At 47.6% G+C, this 19,293-nt stretch overlaps 1 protein-coding gene across 7 annotated transcripts in view; it reads left to right on the top strand.

The window, feature by feature from the left end:
* Positions 1-1,770: 1,770 nt before the first annotated feature.
* The window catches only part of MAP4K4 (mitogen-activated protein kinase kinase kinase kinase 4), a 143,166-nt gene continuing 125,643 nt past the window's right edge, over positions 1,771-19,293 (top strand). For all 7 annotated transcript variants that reach the window (XM_065741135.1, XM_065741131.1, XM_065741134.1 and 4 more), the window contains exons 1-2: positions 1,771-1,886; positions 2,292-2,357. In XM_065741135.1, coding sequence (XP_065597207.1) covers positions 1,830-1,886; positions 2,292-2,357 — 123 coding nt within the window. In that variant the 5' untranslated portion in view covers positions 1,771-1,829. The remainder of the gene's footprint in view (positions 1,887-2,291; positions 2,358-19,293) is intronic.

The raw sequence follows: 19,293 nt of genomic DNA, 5'->3' as shown, positions 1-19,293 counted from the left end.
CTGGAGGAGCACACAGAGATAGCCTCTGGGGTAGCATTAAGAGAGAGATCATGGCATTCTGACAGATAGATGCCATGGAAATGTCATTTTTGTACTGGACAACAGCAAGAAAGGGGAGTACTGGGAATTATTAGGAAGGGGCTAGAAAATAGGGCAATGCCCTAAGACTGTATGCAACACCCCATGCCACAAACAGGGCACGGAGATCCATTAAAGCTCACTGCACACCTCTGATCCCACCACCCCTGCAGAGTACACAGGGGTCTGCTCCCCAGCCTAGCTTTGCCATCATGGCAACAACACTCAGTGAAAACGCAGCACACCATTAAAACTGTTACGGTAATTTCACCTCACACTTTCTGCTCAACAGGTTTGCTCTGTTTTAAAAGCGCGTTTCTGTGATACTTATAGCTATGTATATGTAATCCTGTGGTTAAAGCCGAAGAGACAGGAAAACCTTGGTTCCCACAGGAAACACGCCCCAACCTCTTGCAGGCAGGTAACATTTTTGCCATATCAGTGCGATAAAGAACTTCAAGGGGAGCTGAATCCTGCCAAGGTTTACACCTGCGTGCGACTGCTTGCTCGGGAGAGGTTACTGGGAGTTTTCCACGTGATGCGGGTGCCGCATCTCCCGCGCGGGCAGGAGGCCTGAGCCAGCGCTGCCGGGCGGCGAGGGGCGGCCGGGAGCACGGAGCCGAGAGGGGCGGCTCGGCCGGGTGACGGAGAGGCGCCGGGTGGGCACGGCGCACAGCGGGAGGAGCGGGGCCGGGGCAGCCCGGGTCGGCCCACACCGCCCACGTCCCCGCCGCGGACACCCGCGGGCAGCCCGGGCGCTGCCTCCGTCGCCCGTGGGGCGGCTGTAGGCCGGGCGAGGCTGCCGGTCAGGGCTGCGGGTCCGTCCCCGCCCCGGCCCTCGCCCTCTCTTTCTCTCCACGAATTTACCCAGAAGTGCTTTGGTGCGGGCGCGTTTCCGCCGGTTTTTCCTGTTGGAGAAGGGAAGGGGGAGCTGTTTTCTCTCTCTCTCTCCCTCCGCTCGCAGTGTATTTTGTATCCCTTTTCTCCTCCTCCTTCCTCCTCCTCCTCCTCCTCCTCCTCCCCGGCTATCTTTGTCTGGCTCGCAGCACCCCGCTCCCGGTGCCCGCCGCCGTTTCATGCCAGGGCAGCGCTCCGGGGACGGCTCGGAGGCGGCGGCAGCTCCGCCGCGGCGCTGGGCGTGAGCCCCCCATGCGAGAGCGGGGCCGCGCCCGCCGCTGCCACCGGCTGCCGGCGTGAGCCGCGCCGGGCCGAGCCGTGCCATGCCCGGCCGCGGGGAGCACCGCGACGCTGCCACTGGCTGCCGGCTCCGGCGCCGCTCCTGCCGCCGCCGCCGCGACATGGTGTGAGCGCCCGCCCAGGCACCGACCGACCGACGGACCCAGGGAACCGGGACACCGCCGCCTTCCTCGGGGAGCCCGCTGGACCGCAGCACCCCTGCTCCCTGCCTCCTTCCCTCGCTCCCTGCCCGCCTTCACCTCCCGCCCCCCCTTCTCCCCCCCCCCCCCCCCCCCTCCTCCCACCCGGCAGCCATCCATCCATCATTCCCCCCCCCCCCGCCAACCCCTCCCAATGCTGAAGAGTTTCAACCCGCCGGGGCTGGAGTGAAGAAGGGAAAGGCAAAAAAGGAGGAGAGGAGCTCCGCGCCATTCGCATCGTTCTCGGGGAAGGGGGGGGGGCGGGCGGGCGGCCTCGCTCTTATTTGACAAAAAAAAACCCCACACACAGAAAAAAAAAGGAAAGAAAGGAGGAAAGAAAAGAAAACAAAAACAAACAAAAAAAAACCCAGGAAAATGGCGAACGATTCTCCTGCAAAAAGTCTGGTGGACATCGACCTTTCCTCCCTGCGGGTGAGCGGCGGGGCGGGGGCCCCCCCGGGGCCGGCGGGGCGGAGGCCGGCGCTCCACGGCGTTGCGGCCGGGCCGGGTGCGGGGTGCGGGGCTGGGGGTGGGGGGGACGGGGGAGCGGGAGTCGGGGAGCGGCGGTCGCGTGGGGGGCGCCCGGCGGGGGCGGGCGGGGGGGAGCGCGGCCCTGGGCCGCTTTCCTTTGTTTGCATGCGTTGGCATGTGCGTGGAAAAGCAGGGCGCAACAGCTGCACGCCGCCGGCAGCCCGGCTCGCTGCCTGGCTCCGGAGCGGGCTGGCAGGGATGTGGCAGCGGCCATCGGCTGGCAAAAAAAAAACAAAACAAAACAACCAAACGTGACCCCGCTTCTGTTCTGTCCCTCTCCCGACCCCCTGCCCCTTCCCCTTGCAGGACCCCGCCGGGATTTTTGAGCTGGTGGAAGTGGTTGGCAATGGCACGTACGGGCAAGTCTACAAGGTTGGTGGCGGAATTTCTGTTATCTCGGTGTTGCTGTTTTGTCCAGACGGGAGCCGGGTCCTCCTCCGCCCGGCTGATGATGAGGGGTTAGGGTGACAGAAAGGCTGTCCTTGTCACTGCTGCAGCCCCTGACAAGTTTGCCGGTCTCTTGGCTTTGCTTTCAAAAAGGTGCACCCGTCCTGAACAGCTTAACAGCTACTCCCCCTCCCCCCCAAAGAGGAGACCAAACCGCTGTCAGTGTGTCCGAGCCTTAGAAATAGCTCCTTAGGCTCATTCAGAATTATTCAAATCCTCGTGGAAGTTACATCTGCTGCCGTGACGGGAAACAAAGGCTCTGCCCTTGGTGGGAATTGTCACCCAGTTCCTTGTTGGGAAGCCTTCACAGGAGCCTGGCGTGCTGAGTGCTGTTCTGACAGAAGGGCACACAATGGCCATCGGATCAGCGATGGAAGCAGGGAGAGTTATTTTGTGAAAATCACAATTCCCAGACGAACCTGTTCGACAAGTGTATGCCTTTAAAAAACAGAGTGCCCATGTGGGTGTGAAACTAGCCTACTTTATTTTTTATTTTTTATTTTTATTTTTATTTTTTTCCCCTCCAGTGTTCAGTCAGTGGAACAAACAAATCTCGAGATTGCATGACTTTGCAGTGTGTGGTAGCGACCAGGATGACTAATTATTCACACAGTCTTAATACTTGGCTGAAGATGGAAAGATCTCGCCTTGAACTGTGTGGAAATGCAGGCAGAATGTGCAGAAGGAGGGCGAGATAACTGGAAGAAGCTGAACATGCCCAGCTGCTTGGGGTTTTTTTTGTGCTTGTAGATAAGGCAGTGCGATTTTTAAGCATCCCTGATGGCGAGATGCTGCTGAAAATGAAACACACGTTGGTTTGTTTTGAGGGCGTGAACCTCAGCCTTTGTGCTGGAGCAGGCAGCGCGCAGCATGCGCGGTGCGAGTGGTGGGATGGTCGGGCTGCTGCTCCAGGCACGAAGCTGGGATCCCGGGGCTGAGGGAAGGGGCAGTGGGTTGGGGCGGTGCTCTGGCACTGCCTGCTCTCGGCAGGCTGGGTTTTTTGCTGCAATCCTCCTGCTCCAGAGCTTGCGTCACCTGAAGCCTTTATGCAAAAAATCGTAGGGCACAAAGGTGTGACTTTAGCCTCTTCTGTTAATGGTTGCAATTTAGCGCTTTGTTTCTCAGCTTGCTTGTTAGTGCTGTGACTTAAACCAACCATGACTTCGTTACTTAACTGTCTTGAGCCTAGAAATTGTGAATTTACTTCCTCCTAACTGTGCTGCAGCTCTCCCAGTAAAGTTACTATAGGAACCACCCTCAGCACGTGTGCTTGTTGCTGTGGAAGAGCGACCAATAGCCAGAGGTGCTGTGGGCATCAGTGGCAGAGGCTGCAGGTGGCTTCTGTTCTGGCCGTGATCTGTGCCTGTGTCTGTTCAGATTTCCTCCGGCTTTAGAATCAAGGAATCACAGAATGTTTTGTGTTGGAAAGGGATCATAAAGCTCACCCAGCCCCGACCAGCCGTGGACAGGGCTGACCCCCACCAGCTCAGGCTGCCCAGGGCCCCATCCAACCTGGCCTTGAGCCCCTCCAGGGATGAGGCAACACAGCTTCTCTGGGCAGGCTATGCTAGGGCCTCGTTGCCCTGAATAAAGAATTTCCTCCCTCCCTGTTTAGAAAGCAATGAAACTGTTTCCTCTTGCTTAGTTACTGAGGACATGGCAGCCTGGGCATCAGGCGTATGGGAAATGGTTAATACTGGTATGCTTGCAGGAGTTGCCAGATGTTGCTAAGCTGTCAGGTGTGAAAGTTTGGATTTGCACACCCACTTCTTTGCTTTGTATGTATATATGAGAAGTGTACGCATAGCAGGATAGCACAGCAACAAAAACTGTCCTTTTTGTGATTCAGACTCAGTTCCTTTCTTCCTCCCAGCACCTCAATCTGGGAGCCCCACTCTGAGCCCCTCAGCCTGATTCTCTGTCACCAGCGGGCATTGGCATCACTGGCATGGCTGTGATGTCACAAGTGCTGGCAGCAGGATTGGCTGGCGAACTGCCACCTGAGGACGACGGGGGCAGCAGCGACGTTATTTCTTTGTCTGACCGTGCGGCACCAGGGTGGCACGGGCAGTGCCCGGCCCTCTGGGGCCGGTAGGCTGGTGGGAGGCCGCCCTGGCCTGGGGGAAGGCCACACGTGGGCAGGCCTTTCCCTTCTGTGCCTTGGCTGGGTGAGGCCTGGTGAGGTGATAGCTCAGCTATTTTTTTAACTCTGTGTATGTCTAGCTGTATATGTACACCCCCACAAAATAAAGAGTTTGGTCCCTGGCTGCCGCTTGGTACCTGAATGCTGCTCTCTGACATAGAGCAGCATGGACCCCCCTGGGATTTTAAGCCATTTTTAAGTGGGTTGGCTTCTTGGAACCTGCAATAAGGTGGTCAAAAATGCTGAATTTTGGACTGCTCTGCTTGGCATGCATAAAGTTTAAATAATTTTTGTTGTCACAACCCTGCTATGTCTCTCCTGTATACATGGAAGTGAATTGGGACAAAGATGAGCTGAGGATCCCAGGTCTGTGTTGCCTATAGATCAGCATCAATCGCTAGGTGGGGGGGAATGTTTGATGCATCCCTGTGCAAAGCTGGGCTCTGAAGCTTGTCATTGCAAATCCTGGGCAATGGAAGCCCAGCTTGGAAGCAGTTTGCTTTTTTGGAATTAGTTCAAAATCCGTGAGCAGCAGCACAAAGGGAAGAGGGAAGTTTTTCAAACTAGCGTTTGTTTTAAGTTAGACAGCAAGTGGTTAAGTTGTGTGGGATGCAGTCAGCCGAGTTACCTTGAGGTTGCTGCAGCTGCAAGTAGCCAGAGACCCCTGGTAACTTCGCTCTTGTAAAGAGCCAGGCTCTGACATTTGCTGGAGTAGGGAGGAATTTTCCCCTCCACTCCACAGGGTGCTCCTGGGCAGTGCTGGCTGCTTGGGGATGCCCCTTGCAGCCCTCCTCCAAGCAGTGGGGCAAGGGTTGCCATGTACAGCTCTGAACTGCAGGCAATGGGGGATTTTGCAGAAAAACAGCAGTTGGGCTTTTGGTGCCTGTTGCTGTCTGGCAGAACAAAGGCTGTGCAGGCAGTCTTGAAGTCCTTCCTGCTTTATCACAGCACTTCAGTATGACTGTAACTTGGGGCCAGCTTGCCAAGTGATTGACTCTGTTAAGGACCCTGTTTTTCATCTTTTGCAAATGGTGAAGGAGCATTTTCAGCATTGCTTTGATTATATTTTATTTTTCCTCATGCAACGGTGAGCTTAATCTGAAGTTTTGCTCCCATGGAATGAAAATGCACCCAAATTTTACCTTGAGATAAGATAATGTGGGTATTTGCTTCACTTTTCTTTTTTTCCAAGCAAAAATGTGCATAAATTAAAGATGTTGATTGACATTGTGCAAATTTTAAAGACTGTACCATCTGATCATTCACAGAGGTGCAGGGCTTATTAATATCACTGTTAAGACTGAACCAGGTTGACTTGCTCAGTTGCTCTTCATTTTTTTACGTGTGTATATGTTTTTAAGTCAGCTGGACCCTTTCCACTAACTGTTCTGAGTGTGCTATCAGGGCTCTCATGTAGGCACCATAATTCTCCCTTAGAAATGATGGGGGAAGGTGGCTGCCTGGGAGTTCTGACATGTGTGTCAGGGGTGCCCTGGAAAACTCAGGATTAGGGGTGATGCTCCTGATTGCCCCTAACGGAGTCTGGTGTGTCTCTCCAAGAGCCTCATAATAGTTAATTCATAGTGAAGGCTTCTTTTGTTGATTTGTGTTGCAGCCTTCCAAAACTGCATGTAAATGATGTGTATTGTCTTAACTGCTGGCGCATAAAAGGAAATGATGTAAGATGTGATCGTTTAAATGCTGATTTGAAAATAAAACTTGGATAAATATTTTCCCACACTAAGGATACTCTATTTTTGATTTAGTGGACTTTCTGTCCTATAAGGTGGCTGTGTTGGGGTAGGAAGAGAGGACAGTGGTTGGTATTCTGCGTGAAGTCAGTTGATTTTTTTTTCCCTTCTCCCCTTTCTTTTGCTGCCAAACAGCCATCATTGTGGATTGAAATGATTTTGTTAAACATGAATACAATTCCAGCCTTATCGCTATAAAGACAAGCTGTGCTGAGGAGCAGTGAGGTCACTGGCTTTTAGGAACTGGTCCAGACCAGCTCACTGTGAACTTCTCCCCTTCCTTCGCTTATTTTTTGGGATATTCTGTTGCAAACTGGGAATTTTCTTTTGTCTGGTTCCAGAGTAGGCTGGAGAAGTGGCATTTCCCTGGGTCCTATGGTTAGATGCAGCCCTTAGGCTTCTAACTCCACCGTCCTCCCAATTGACTGAACTTGAGACCAGTTCTTCATCACCCAAATCTTTCCTAATTAAATATTCAAAAGCTAGACAGGTGGCCGGCAGGGATCACTGATACTTATTTTTACTTTAAAAAAGAAAAAGGGAAAAGAAAGCAACCTGCCAATTGTGGGTAACTTCATGTTCCTCTCGCTCTTCCTCCCCCAACCCATCTGTCTTTCTGTCAAAGTGTCTTTTTTTTTTTTTTTGTGCACCTTGTCTTAAATCCAGTGGCAGACTCTTGGGGCAGGGGCTCCATTAACGTAATTAGACCAGGTTCCAGCACTCTGGGACCTGGATGTACACAGTGTTTCAAGGTGATGGATTTAACAAAATGCAGCCCACAGTCTTGTGCTGGCTCATAGGGAGGGCCTTTTTTTTTTTATTTTTTCAATTTTCTGTTAGAAGATTTCTCAATTGATGTGTATAATATCAGTGCTGAAGTTGTATTGCGTTCTCTCTCCTAGTTGTTTGTGTGCATGCACTTCCTTTTTCCAGCTGAGTTGTTCCTGCTGCCCAGCTTACCCCTGTTGACATAGGTATGGGTCATGCTAAATGCTGGTAATGGAAATTATGGTGACTTGTTATCAACTTCCAGGCAGTGGGGCCTCCATGGCAGCATGCAGAAATGCATCTTTGCCTCTGAGGTGATGACAAGTCTGTGCCTCTTGTCCTGGGGGATAGTACAGAGGAATTTTCATTCCCAAATAGGGTCCCTTGCTAGAAGAGGCGCTCACCCTTTGCATTTCCCTGCCTTCAGTGTATATGTTTTTTAGTATACATTTTTGGACCAGAAGGCTTTTCTAATGTGGCTGTGTATATATTTCTGAGTATGCGTTATGTTCCAGGCATTTTCTTTTCAAGTGGTACTTCATTTGCAAGCTTGACATCAGCCTGGTAGGTTATGTACCTACTTTGTCAAGGTATATTTTCCATGGAGGAAAGTGGCATTTTTGTTTATCCCTTTACGCATTTTTGATAGTATGCTCTGGGTCCTCCAGAAGTATCTCTGTTTGCCTTTGGCTGACATTGATATTTAAGCTCAGTAGCATTGCCTTGCACAGTGTGAGCTTGACTGTATTCAAAAGTTACAGTAAGATCCTTATCTATGGTGTTATTTTAGATCCCTGTCCAACTCCCACTGGAGTTAGTGGAAAGAATTCAGTTCACTTGAACAAGAGCTGGATTTGGGAGGGGATCTCATATCTTTGCACAGTTTTTTTTTTATCAAATACCTTAGGTTCATAGCATTATGGGTTTCTGATTGTTTCTCAGGTTGGCACAAGCTCGTGGGCTCTGTAAGTAATCAGCTACAGGAAAGGGGAGGGAAGAAAAAGCAGCTGCTTGGGAATTTTGAGGTAACTCTCGATCTAGGAAGTGTGGAGATTTTCACATTGCATCTCAGTACAGGCTGGAGTCACGACAGTCCTGCGGCCAAGTAAAAGTTGCTGTTCTGAATGTGAACAGTAGCTGTGATCTGGCCTCGGTGGCATTGGATTTCATGTGATGCTAACTGGGAAGCCCTTGAAAATCACCACTGAGGAAGGCTGAAATCCCAGCAGCTGGGAACTGGGGGTGCCCACTTTTGCAGAGGACTGGAACCATCGCTATGCATAGGGATCAGGTGGACGTGAGAGAAGCTGTGGTGCCCTGTCTCTGGAGGTGCTCAAGGCCGGGTTGGATGAGGCCCTGGGCAGCCCTGCCCATGGCGGGACTGAATGGTCTTTAAAGTCCCTTCTAATCTAAGCCATTCTGAGATATGAATGGAGTAGGCTTGTCTCCATTTTATTTAGAAACTGGTGCAACTGACTCCAATCTGAAGTTCCCTGTGCAACTCAGGGGAGTGGGCATGAAAGGTGTTTGTTTTCTCCCTGGCATTTTCCCATACTCTCCTCCTGCTTGATCTTGCCTCCAGTTGATAAGTGGGAAAGCTTGAAGAAAAGCAATATAGTGAAGGTGAATTTACTAGTGAAGGGAATTGGAGGCTGTTGAAGGAGATGCTGGTTTGAATGTTGAGAATGGGATTAGTAGACAGTTACAGCTTGGTAAACAAAGGTACTGTAGAGTGAGGAGAGTGGTTAATATAAGAAAAAGTGAATAGGATGACTTCACTGTCAGTAGAAAGACATTATAAATTATATGTATTTCTGTATTATGAAGCAGATCAGCTTTTACCTCTGGTTGCTTTCACTAGCCAACCAAGCTTTGGGTTTATGTGCACCAGGTGAAGGTTTATTTACAGATATGTTGGTGCTGACCAAATCTCTTTCATGCTACCTAGCTATGTTGTGTCCATGTTCCAGAATGAGAGATGTCTTTCTGAGGAGGTGGTTTAACATTGCTAAATGCTCTGTTCCCATGAAGCTGCACCTCCCTGGGTTGCTCTGCCACCATAGGTGTCACAGTAGGCATTCAGGCAGGACACTGCAAGTGCCAGCAAGCCCTAGTAATAAAACAACTAATGTGGTAAAACGCCTTGCGTGGATGCAGTTCTACTGGTCTTGTAGAGCTTATCTGGTGCGTCTCAGTCACCTCCCTTTGGAGCTGTCCCATTGCATGTCGATAAGAACTTCTCTCTGTGCAAGGATCATGGTGACTCACGGGTTGGTACCTGTTGCATGGGCTGTGGACACGTGCATCCCAGAGAAGGCCTGCACTGGGTTGGGAACAGCAAGGAGAATCATTAAGTTTTAATGGCTGGGGTGCCCTTTTTATTCTGTACCAGTCTGTGATACAGACTTGTTGGCTCTGATTTGTGCACATGGCAGCTTGACATCAGGACAGCAGTAAAAGATGTGTCTTAAGAAGGTGAGAGTGGTAGCAGCCTGGAATACTCGGTTGTAACAAATCTGATCTTTATATGAATGATTTGGAAGCTGCCTATGCAATGGTCTGCTCCTGCTGATTCACCACAAAATTGATGCAGTTTCTGGGGAGATTTTTGCACCTGAAACTGTTAAAACTTGAAATTTTAAAAATACAACAGTCATTTTTAGTTAAGCCTTGGTGGTTCCAATCACATCTTCCCAGGATTTTGTGAGAGTAGCTGTAGGGGGTGACAGCAGATAAAAGTTCATCATTCTAATTTAAACAGTAAGCTCAAAGATGAAGAAACCTATTGTAAAACCAACCCCCTGCACTTTGAGGCATCTCATTGTTTTGGGTTGCTTTGTTTTCAAAACTGGAAAGCAGAGGTTAAGGTCCCTGTTTCGTAATGTGTTATGGTAACGTGTTCTGTGCCAGACTTGGTTTTGTGTATTCTTAATTTCAAAGTCTGGGACCCCAACAAAGTGATTGCAGTTCATTATTTTTCTTCATTTTTTGTTCTTCTTGAGGCAAGCTCTATTGAATACCTAGAAGGGGGAGGCACAGCTGTGCTGGTATTACAGGGCTGTTGTCAAGAGGAAATACTTAAAGCTGAGTTATAAACCCTTACATGTAGGGGTACAGGAAGAAAAAAAGGAGAAAGCTGATAGGCCCTTGGCTGTAGTGCTGCTAGCCTATGCAACTGCAATAATCAAACCAATTCTTAGGGGAATTGGGATAGTGGTGTCTGAATATAATGATGAGGCATTTCCTGAGTGGAAGCTTTAATTGAATTTATTTCGTGCTTCTCCAGGAGCTGATAGTGCTGTGTATCTCCAGTTATTTTATGGTGGCCTTGTAGGCAAAAAATGCGCTCTGTGGTGTGAGGTGCAGATGTGCCTGACCTGTTGTTAATTTACAGCTTGCTTCTGTGCACTGGGCTTGGAGTGTTTCTTTTGAAAGGTGCTTGTGTTGGTAGGCTGCCTACTGTCTTTTCGATGCCCGAATCTGAACTGTGAACTCTAGGACTCATAGAGGAGAGAGGCAGATCAGGTGGATGGTCTCTGGAGATACATACCTTAGGATGAGATAAACTGCTCTTCACACGAAGCTGCCTGTGCCCGTTAATTATAATGGGAGCCTAGGATGAATGTCTTAGATGCATATCTTCTGTATGTCTAAGGTCGGACAGATTGACCCCTGTCTGTACCATGCATGTGGTAGTTCCTGCTGTCTGCTGTCTTTGAGGGTGCACAGTACAAGGGCAGATGCCTTTAGTTAATGCATGAAAGGGAATGAAATGTAAAAGCCCTCTTTTTCCATCACTGGAAAGGAATCATCCCTTTTCCCACAAGACTCATAAATAAGGGACCTGTTTTAGCAAATGTCTACCAGGAAGTGAGTGTGCTTACCTTGCTATCCAACTCCACATCTATACAAAGCCAGGGGACTTGAATTCTGGCAGTACTCCTGCTGTCTTAGACCTGCACGAAAAGGGTTGATTCTGCAGAACTTCTCAGGGATCTGGCTGGGAAGAACAGTCACTGTGAGAAGTGGGCAGTACCTTGTGTCTCTTTGTGTCCTCCGATGTGAGCACTGACATCTCTTCTGTTCAGATGGATTACATTGCTCTGAAGGTTACTGTTTTTCAGGACAGAGTTAGAGAAATACTCTGTTTTGATGATGTTGATAAGGGCTCTGGGATCTGTGCTGGTTTTTTTTTTTGTTTTGTTTTTTGTTTTTTGAAGGGTGTTTCTTGCAAGTTATTTTTTCCTATCAAACCTTTTTTAATTATTATTTTTTTAATTGCATTGCTCTCTGTAGCTGTAAGCTTGGCTAGTAGGATTCAGTCTTGTTGTGAATTTTATTTTTAAATCTCAATCTGTTGTAAATCTGAGTATCTTTTCTCTAATTAACACTTCCTTTTGGAGGCAATATACGTCATGTTCCTTCATGGAACAGAACAGCAGACATTCCTGCACTGTTTGAGATTTCAGATTCTGCACCATTTGTTAAACTGAGCCACCAATTGCATGGCAGTTCCTGGTTATAAACACAGAAGGAAGTGGAGCTCTCCAGTGCTTTTTCTCTGATATCAAAGCCATCCACTGTGCTTTGCTTCTGAATGAGGATGTGGGAGGGAAGTACAGCAGGGAACTGGTGAAACTTACTCCCAGCCACCCAGGAAATACATAGCAGACATAAGAACCGGATCTCTGGATGTGAAGTTGCGCATACTTCAATCACATGGGATCCCTTCTTTGTCTTAATGATAGCTGACCTCTGCTTCAATGCTTGCCCAGGCCTAAAGGAGGGGATGTTCTGCATGCTGGCCTTCAGGTGTCTTAAAACACCCAAAGAAAGGCCTACAGGTTCTCGGGCATTGGACAAGCAGATCTTGTTGTCCCCCTGCATGTCTTACTCAGGTTTGCAGTGGAATTGCTATGTGCTGCCTTACAGGTGTTGGAGTCTATATATGTTTAAATGGCATTTGCAGGAAACCCTGAGCTGAATTGCTCACATTTAACTGTTCTGCTGTCTGTAGTGGGGGTGGGGCAGGCAGTAGGATATTTTACCATGACTAAATGACAGCGTTAATACCTTTAAAATTGGTATCCTGATGTTTATGAGCAGATACCACATTACAGTGATAGCTTCAGGGGCTTTCTGCTGTGTATGAGAGCTCTTGGTTGATTTAGAGAGCAAATAAATAAAATTTGAAAGCCAGCCTAAAACACAGTCATGCATGCTAAGCTGAAAATGCGAAGTGTTGTTATACCCTGAGCTTACCTTGTACCAAGAGTTAAATTCTGGAGCGATGACAAGTGAATATCAAGAATATGTTTCAAGTCATGTGAAAGAAATGTGAGTTTCTAAATAACTTAAGTATTAAAAGGGGTAGCTGGGAAAAGCTTTCCTTAGCCTTTGTGGAAGTCTTATATGGCAAGGAATGAAAATCTTTAATATTGACCTAATTTTATTTGTATTTAAGATCAAAGAGCTCTTGTGAATGAGTTGCTTGTTTCATATGTCACTGGCTTTATGGTTTTATGAATGGCTGGAGGCAGTAAATCAGTCCTGAGTAATGCTACCTTTCCTTAAGTTTCCTCTGAGGTAATGGAAGAGCGCTCTGGTTTCCTCCTCAGGAATGAAAGTGTCTTAGTTATTGACCGGACTGCTTTCTGGTTAAGTTGCTGAGTTTGGACATGCCTTCTCATGGGTGGAGCACAGTGGCAGTGCTCGTATTTGACACTGGGATGGGGGAAAGAGAAGTGGGCAACAGAACTGCTGCCACTTCAGCTCAAGTCCTTGCTGCATTCAGGGTAGCATCTGGGACGTGACTTCGTAATCTTTTGCTGCTGTGTACTTTCTGCTTTTTTAGTAATAAGTATGTAGTCATTGCGTGTTCTTGATGTGAGCAAATCCATTTTGTGTCCATAATGTGGTTGCACTGGGCTGTGTGGGGAAAATGTCTTACCCCTCTTAATATCAGCTCACTCTGCCATGTGGGAGAGGAAGATCTGAAGCTCTTGTTGCAGGGTGCCGTTGTCCAAAGTGTTGTCTGGTTTGAGATGGCACATAGCTGTGGTAGGTGGGAGTAGCTGTGGGCCTGCAGAGCCACTGGGTGCTGGGGGGTCTGGAGCTCCTCAACATAGCAGCATGCAGCCTGTGCTCCTTGCTAGGGTAGGCCTCCTCATTTTCTGAACTTGTCAGGAGCTGGCTTTCAGTCAAGACTGGCTGAAATGTCCAGAGGGTGTTTTCCCTCCAGGAGTTCTTGGTTTAAAGCTCCATTAATTGTACATCAGTTGCCATATGTGTTATGATAATAATTAAGAGAGGAAAGGACTAGATTTATTTTGGTAAACATTTCACCTAGTAAAAATTTAATAGCTTGTCTGCCTTCAAAAGCTATTCCTCTTTTTTCTGTATGGATTGGGTATCCAACAGCAGTGCTGAGCATTTACCAGGGATGCTCAGCCCCGGGATTTTCTGCAGGGCACAGATTGCTGGGCTGAAATCTGTGGGTTTCTTTTAATAGTGACTGTGAACAGCTTTGAAGGATGATAAAAACAACACGCTGCAATGACTAGGAACTTGAGTCTGAATCACGTCCATCAGCAAAAACACCTAGTTTTGGGAACAACTCTGTATGATGTCAGAAAAAGTCTTGTGAGGGCTTGAGCCAGCCCTTCTTCTCCAAATACTTGATTTCATGATTTGGGTTTTTTGAGGGAAATGTTCTGAATACTTCTGCTGTCTTAGGCCTATGGGAATGATATCCTTAAGAAATCATGCCTATGATGTAAGAGGCATAAATGTCATTCGGGAGAAAAAGAGGTGTGATGGAATAGGAGTATGGTAAAAGTAATGCTGCTTCTTGCAATGTTTAGGTGTATATTGGTCTGGTTTAGGGTATTTTTCTGAAGCTAGAAGAACACTGTAATGGTATCGGTCTGGTTCTGCAGTTTGGGAGTTGCAGCTGTGGACAAAGGCTCCCACAGTTTTGGTTGGAGTTCTCTTACTGGACTTTAAAGAAAAGAATATTCTTTTTAGAAATACCAGCTTTCAGGAGTGCCTCATATATGTAGGATATCTTTAATTCTTTAAAAATAATTAATTTTATTCTCAATTTTTGGCTCTTTTTAAGTGGTGGCAGGCTTCTCTCCCTTTGGATGATTTGTTTTGTCCTTCTTGCTCTTCCCTCATACTCACGTGCCGTGGGTGAATTCCTCCTGCAGTTTTCCCTTCTCTAAACTCTACACTCATCTTTTGCATTTCTTCCTCTAGGCCTGTTTGTGGCTTTTTCTTCTTCTTTTTTTTTTTAATTGGCATGAAAGTAGCTAAGAAATAGAAGGGATATGGTAAAATCTGTGACCTCTGGTACTGGCTGCAGTTCTGTCAATAGGTTTGTTTGTTATTTCATTAATGCCTTTCTCCACATGCATTCTGGTACCTCCTTGTTGGTTTTCTTTAGGCAGTCTCTTACCCTGGCTTTCTGAAGAAGTGAGATTTATAGAAGCATAGAATCATTCAGGTTGGAAAAGCCCTCTCAGATCAAGTCCAACCCATTCCCACCATGCCTGCTAATCGCGTCCCTTAGTGCCACATCTGCCCTTTTCTTGAAAACCTCTAGAGATTAGTCACTTTTTTTAACCCTGTCCTCAAGAAGTTTTCAACCTCAGGGCTGGCTTCAGCTGCCTTTTAGGGCAGAGGTCTGACATCCTTGTGTGCCTCAAGACAAAGAGGTGCCAGGGTGCGAGGGATGCTGGCTGCTCTTTTCATACCCCTGGTTCACAGAGCTACCAGGATGCTCCATCCCAGGGCCGGAGGTGGGAAGTTTGTGGATGCTGTCTGAAGGACACTGAAAGTCTTTGTCTAGACGCAGCAGGCTGCCCTCCCTTGGTTAAGTTAAAGCCTGGAGTGCTTAGTGTGTGCTAACCTCAGGTCTTAAATCCAGGGCGAGACAAGCCCCTGACCTGGTAGTGGGCGAGGTGAGGATTTCTTGTCTTTGCTGTCATCTCAGCGGTGCCTGCACTCCAAACTGCTCAGGAGCAGCTGTAAGAAGTGGATGTCCTTTCTCTTGTCAGCTCCTGTTTGAATAGGGGCTTTTTCATGACACACTCTTGTTTACTCATGTTTCTCTTTTAAGGAAAGCAGTTAAACGAGGCAGTAACCACCAGCAATTGACTGCTCCATTAAGCGTGTCATAAACCAGACCCCAGATCTTGAGCTGCTCTTTGTTTCTCTATTTTGGGGGAGGAGGGAAGGAAGGCGTAGCACAGGACGAAGGTTTGCTGTGATGCTGCTGTATCAGCAAGCCCCCTGAGTGCACGCACCTCACAGCTTGCTGTCCTCTTCTGACTGCTTCTGATCCAGGTGCAGCCCAGCTGTGGGAATTCTGACTGCATCCACTGCTGAAATATAGGATTCTACCGAATTGCCAAATGGACTTGTGGGGATTTTTTTTTTTCTTTCAACAGAGCTGTTGGATAGTAGTGTGAGCGCAGGGTGGGAGCAAAGGATTCTGTTTAACCAATTTATGGAAGGATGTTTAGGACAGGTGTCTTACAGAGTTCTGGGAAACTCTTCAGGTGAAAACCAAACCAGAGCACAAGACCTCGCCAGCTCTGAATTGCCCCTTTCAGCCCCCAGCCCTACCTCTGCAAATGGGTCTGCTTTTTGATTTCAGAGAGAGTGGCTTCGTGTTACTTCTCTGGATAGTTCTGCAAAAGGCATTTCTAGAGAGGAGCCTCATTACACACTTGCTGAACAAATTTAGTGACAAATTTCACTTTCTTGTGTCTCCAGACTTGTGAAAATGAACTCACTCATGACTTTGTCGAGTGTGGGTTGAAGCGAAATCTTCTTGAGCTTCACTGCTGATTGTGCTGCAGCTGTTTGTGTAAGGCATCTCTGTCTAAACTGGGGGTGGCTGTTAATTTTATTCGGGAGAATGTTTGCGCTGCTGAGCTGGATGCACTGCAGCTCAGCTGGCTTGCTCTGAGGCAGGGCGTGGCAAGTGAAAAAGGCCTTCTGTCAAGGAGACAAAAAGGAAAGGCCTATTTTAGATTTGAATACAGCTCCTTTTGGATAACCTTCCCTAAAATTGTTTCCTTCTACAGCACATGCGCTTCACCAGTGCTGTGTTCTGTGAGGGCACTGGGCTGTGTTCTGTGAGGGTCCCGGTCTGTTTTGACTGCTCTGTTTTAAACCATTTGGGTGCTTCTGGCTTTCTAAAACGTGACACAGTTTGTCGAGTTTCAGCTCCTTTAGGTATAAAGAGCGGCCTGATAGCTCCGTGAGACCTAAACAGCGATGTGTAAATCTACAAGGGATACATGTGGGCAGGGCCTCCAGACCAGGGACTTGTGCCTTGCTGCAAGAAAGGGGGCATGAAGAACAAGCTGATGTACATCTCCTCTCCAGCACTGTGTTTGCTGTGTCTTTATGCAGTCCCTCAGGTGCTGGATGATATGGCTCTGTGTCCTGGTAGCATCCGGTAACAAATTACATGGCTGCAACTTGGAGCGTGCTCACATAGCCTTATTTCAGAAAAAACCCACAATTGTGCATGTTCTCAAGATGTTTTTTAAGATAGCCTCCTTCCTTCCTCCCCCCACCTCCCCCTTTTCCCCTTACCTCCTCTGCAAGGAGGTAACAGTTGTGGGAGGATTGAGCCAAGTCTGTTTTTTAGGTATTAGGGGTTACTTAGAGGAGTTTCTGTGGAGAACACCATCTGGACGTGGAGATTCATTTGCTGAGCTGATCCCAGAGGAAAATCACTCGAATGTGGCGTGTTTGTGGACATTGCTGTAGGCTGAAAAAGGATTCATGGGAGGTATAGGCTTTATATGGCTACTGTAGGACTTTGTGTTTCTTGTCAAATTAACTGGATGAAAATTAGCAGGAATGCCAGACAAGTGGGCATACCTGGTTTTTTGGGGGGGGGACTGGTACTAACTAAGTAGACAAATCACTGTTGCTTGCTCCTATATGGCAAATTCAGTAGTAATATTGGTGCTTAAGTTCTTGGGAAGCAATTCCCTCCTCTGATTCCATCAGGAGTTGGTGAAAGTGGGTTGCATTCTTGGGAAAAGTATAAATTTGAAATAAAAGAAGCGCATAAGCACATTTCCATCTCAACCCCTTTCAGTGTTTGGATTGCCAGAGCAAACTATGAAGAGGGGACTCTTTTGCCCTTGGATAGGAATCCTGTTTGTCCTGCTGTGTTTCATGTTCTCAGTGTGGGGCCTGGTTGCTTATCAGAGTGGGGGCATGAGGTGTGGGGGGCATTGCACTGTTGGGGCCCTACATTCAGGCACCAGGAGGATTAAAGGGCATGCTCTGAAAAGAGGCTGCTTCATGTTGCTGATAAGTGGTGCTGGGGTGGGGGGAGAGGAGGTTAATGCCCCTTTCTGCCCAGGGCCTAGTTAAAGAAGGCAGTCATTGAGCTAAAGTATACATCCACAGTTCATTTCTGTTTGAACTGAAATTACCGAGCAAAGAAATGCATCCTGGGAACAGATTAAGCCATATACTGGGAAAGAAGCAAATTTCTTTCAAGCTCAGTTGACAGTGGCATGCTTAAGGGTTTTATGTATTAAATATTTGATAAATCTGTAGCAGACTTGAATTCTGCTTGGTTTTAATTACTTTTGATTTTTAAGCCTGCAAGATCCTGACATTTTTCTTCATCTTGCCTTTTTCCTGCCCCCCACCCCCACACTGATCCCATTTCATCTGGGAATGAGCTCTCGGTTATAATAGGACATGGTCACGTCCCAGCGATGGGCAAAGCAGTCCCTGTGGAGCTGGTGTTAAGGTTGAATTTCTGACTCAGGGAGGTCCGATGTCACTGAAAGCTCCACTCTTGAAATTTATTGTATCAGAAGTATTTGATTAACTGTATTCTGTTAGCACAGGTTTTATTGCTACTTCCTATATTTTATTAAAAACCTATTATTAAAAGCGCCAGCATGTGTATTGTTTCTAATGAACAGTTTCTTTCTCTGCTCTTGGCTGCAGTTTGCTGTGTTAGCAGTCAGAGCATGGAAGATGGTGGGGTGGGGAGGGAAAAATGGGAGGGAGGGAGGGGCAAGCGTTTGCTCTCCCTTTGAAAGTTTTTTCTTTGATATTTAATTTTTTAAATTGTTTGTCAGAAACAATTTCTTCTTCATGTCAGTGATTGATTGTATGTAGATTTTGTGCCTGTTTGCTTTCTTCTGGCTGCTGGCCGAGCAAAGGTCGCAGCAGCGTTTACCTGCTCAACACTGAGCAGCCTCGTCCTGTTTCCAGCCTTTGCATCAGCCCCTGTGTTGTCTTCCTTTATAATCTATGCTGAGCAGCATGGTGTTGTTCCCAGTGCCCTGAATCGAGGGGGAGGTCAAGGATAAAAACAACCAACCACAAGCAGTTGCTTGTAGCTGCTTGATTCAGTCTATTCTTGCTGCTGCTTTATCACTCACGTGCTTTGGTCCGGCAGACTCTGGACTGCAGAGGGTAAAAAAAAAAAAAATGTTTTGTAAGCATTGGTGTGCTGGATGGAAAGTTTTGTTGTGAGGAATCAGCATGTTCCTGTGCAGAGAAGGGTTGCTAAAAATATTTTCAGCCAGCTAGGGGTGCAGGCCAGGGGTTAACTTGACAGTACTTCCCTTGTTTCTCCATTTGGGCCAGGTCTGCAGTTGCTTGTTTCTTGAGAGCCCCTTCCTGGTACCCTCTTAAGACATTTTTCGGAGATGTTTTCTGCAATTCCATTTCTTACAGTGGTGTTTGAGCTTTGAATGCTCTGTCCTTCAGAATAATGAGTATGTGGGAAATTTGTCTTTCTTCAGTCTGTTTTCCATAAGGCTATAGGTATTTAAGAAATGCTGGAGACAGCTAAACCAAAAGACCTTACCAGACAGAAAATATAATACAAGCCACCTGACCAGCCCTGTCTTTCCTAGTCTCTTGTTAAGAGCCCTCATTTCCCTGTGTCCTAAGGCCTGGACAAAGCGTCTCATCTCCTTGCCAAGAGCTCAGTTACGTATTCATCAGCTGTAATAAAAAGCATGCTTAGGATCATCAGGCAAGGACCTAATGATCCAGGCTGAACGTCTCCTTGGCTTGCCAACGGCGATGGTGGCTGGAGCTGTGCTCACTGTGGTATGGGTCACTGTGGTGAAGTCCGGTAGGTGATAAGGTGACATCTGCAGCAGGGCTTAGTCTGGCCACAGATGTCCATCTG

This window comes from Cyrtonyx montezumae, unplaced genomic scaffold (genome assembly GCF_038088225.1).
Source record: "Cyrtonyx montezumae isolate F1298 unplaced genomic scaffold, pur_monq_1.0 scaffold_3, whole genome shotgun sequence".
Taxonomy (NCBI): domain Eukaryota; kingdom Metazoa; phylum Chordata; class Aves; order Galliformes; family Odontophoridae; genus Cyrtonyx; species Cyrtonyx montezumae.
The sequence above is the reverse complement of the archived record's forward strand: the minus strand, read 5'-3'. Positions and strand labels throughout refer to the sequence as shown.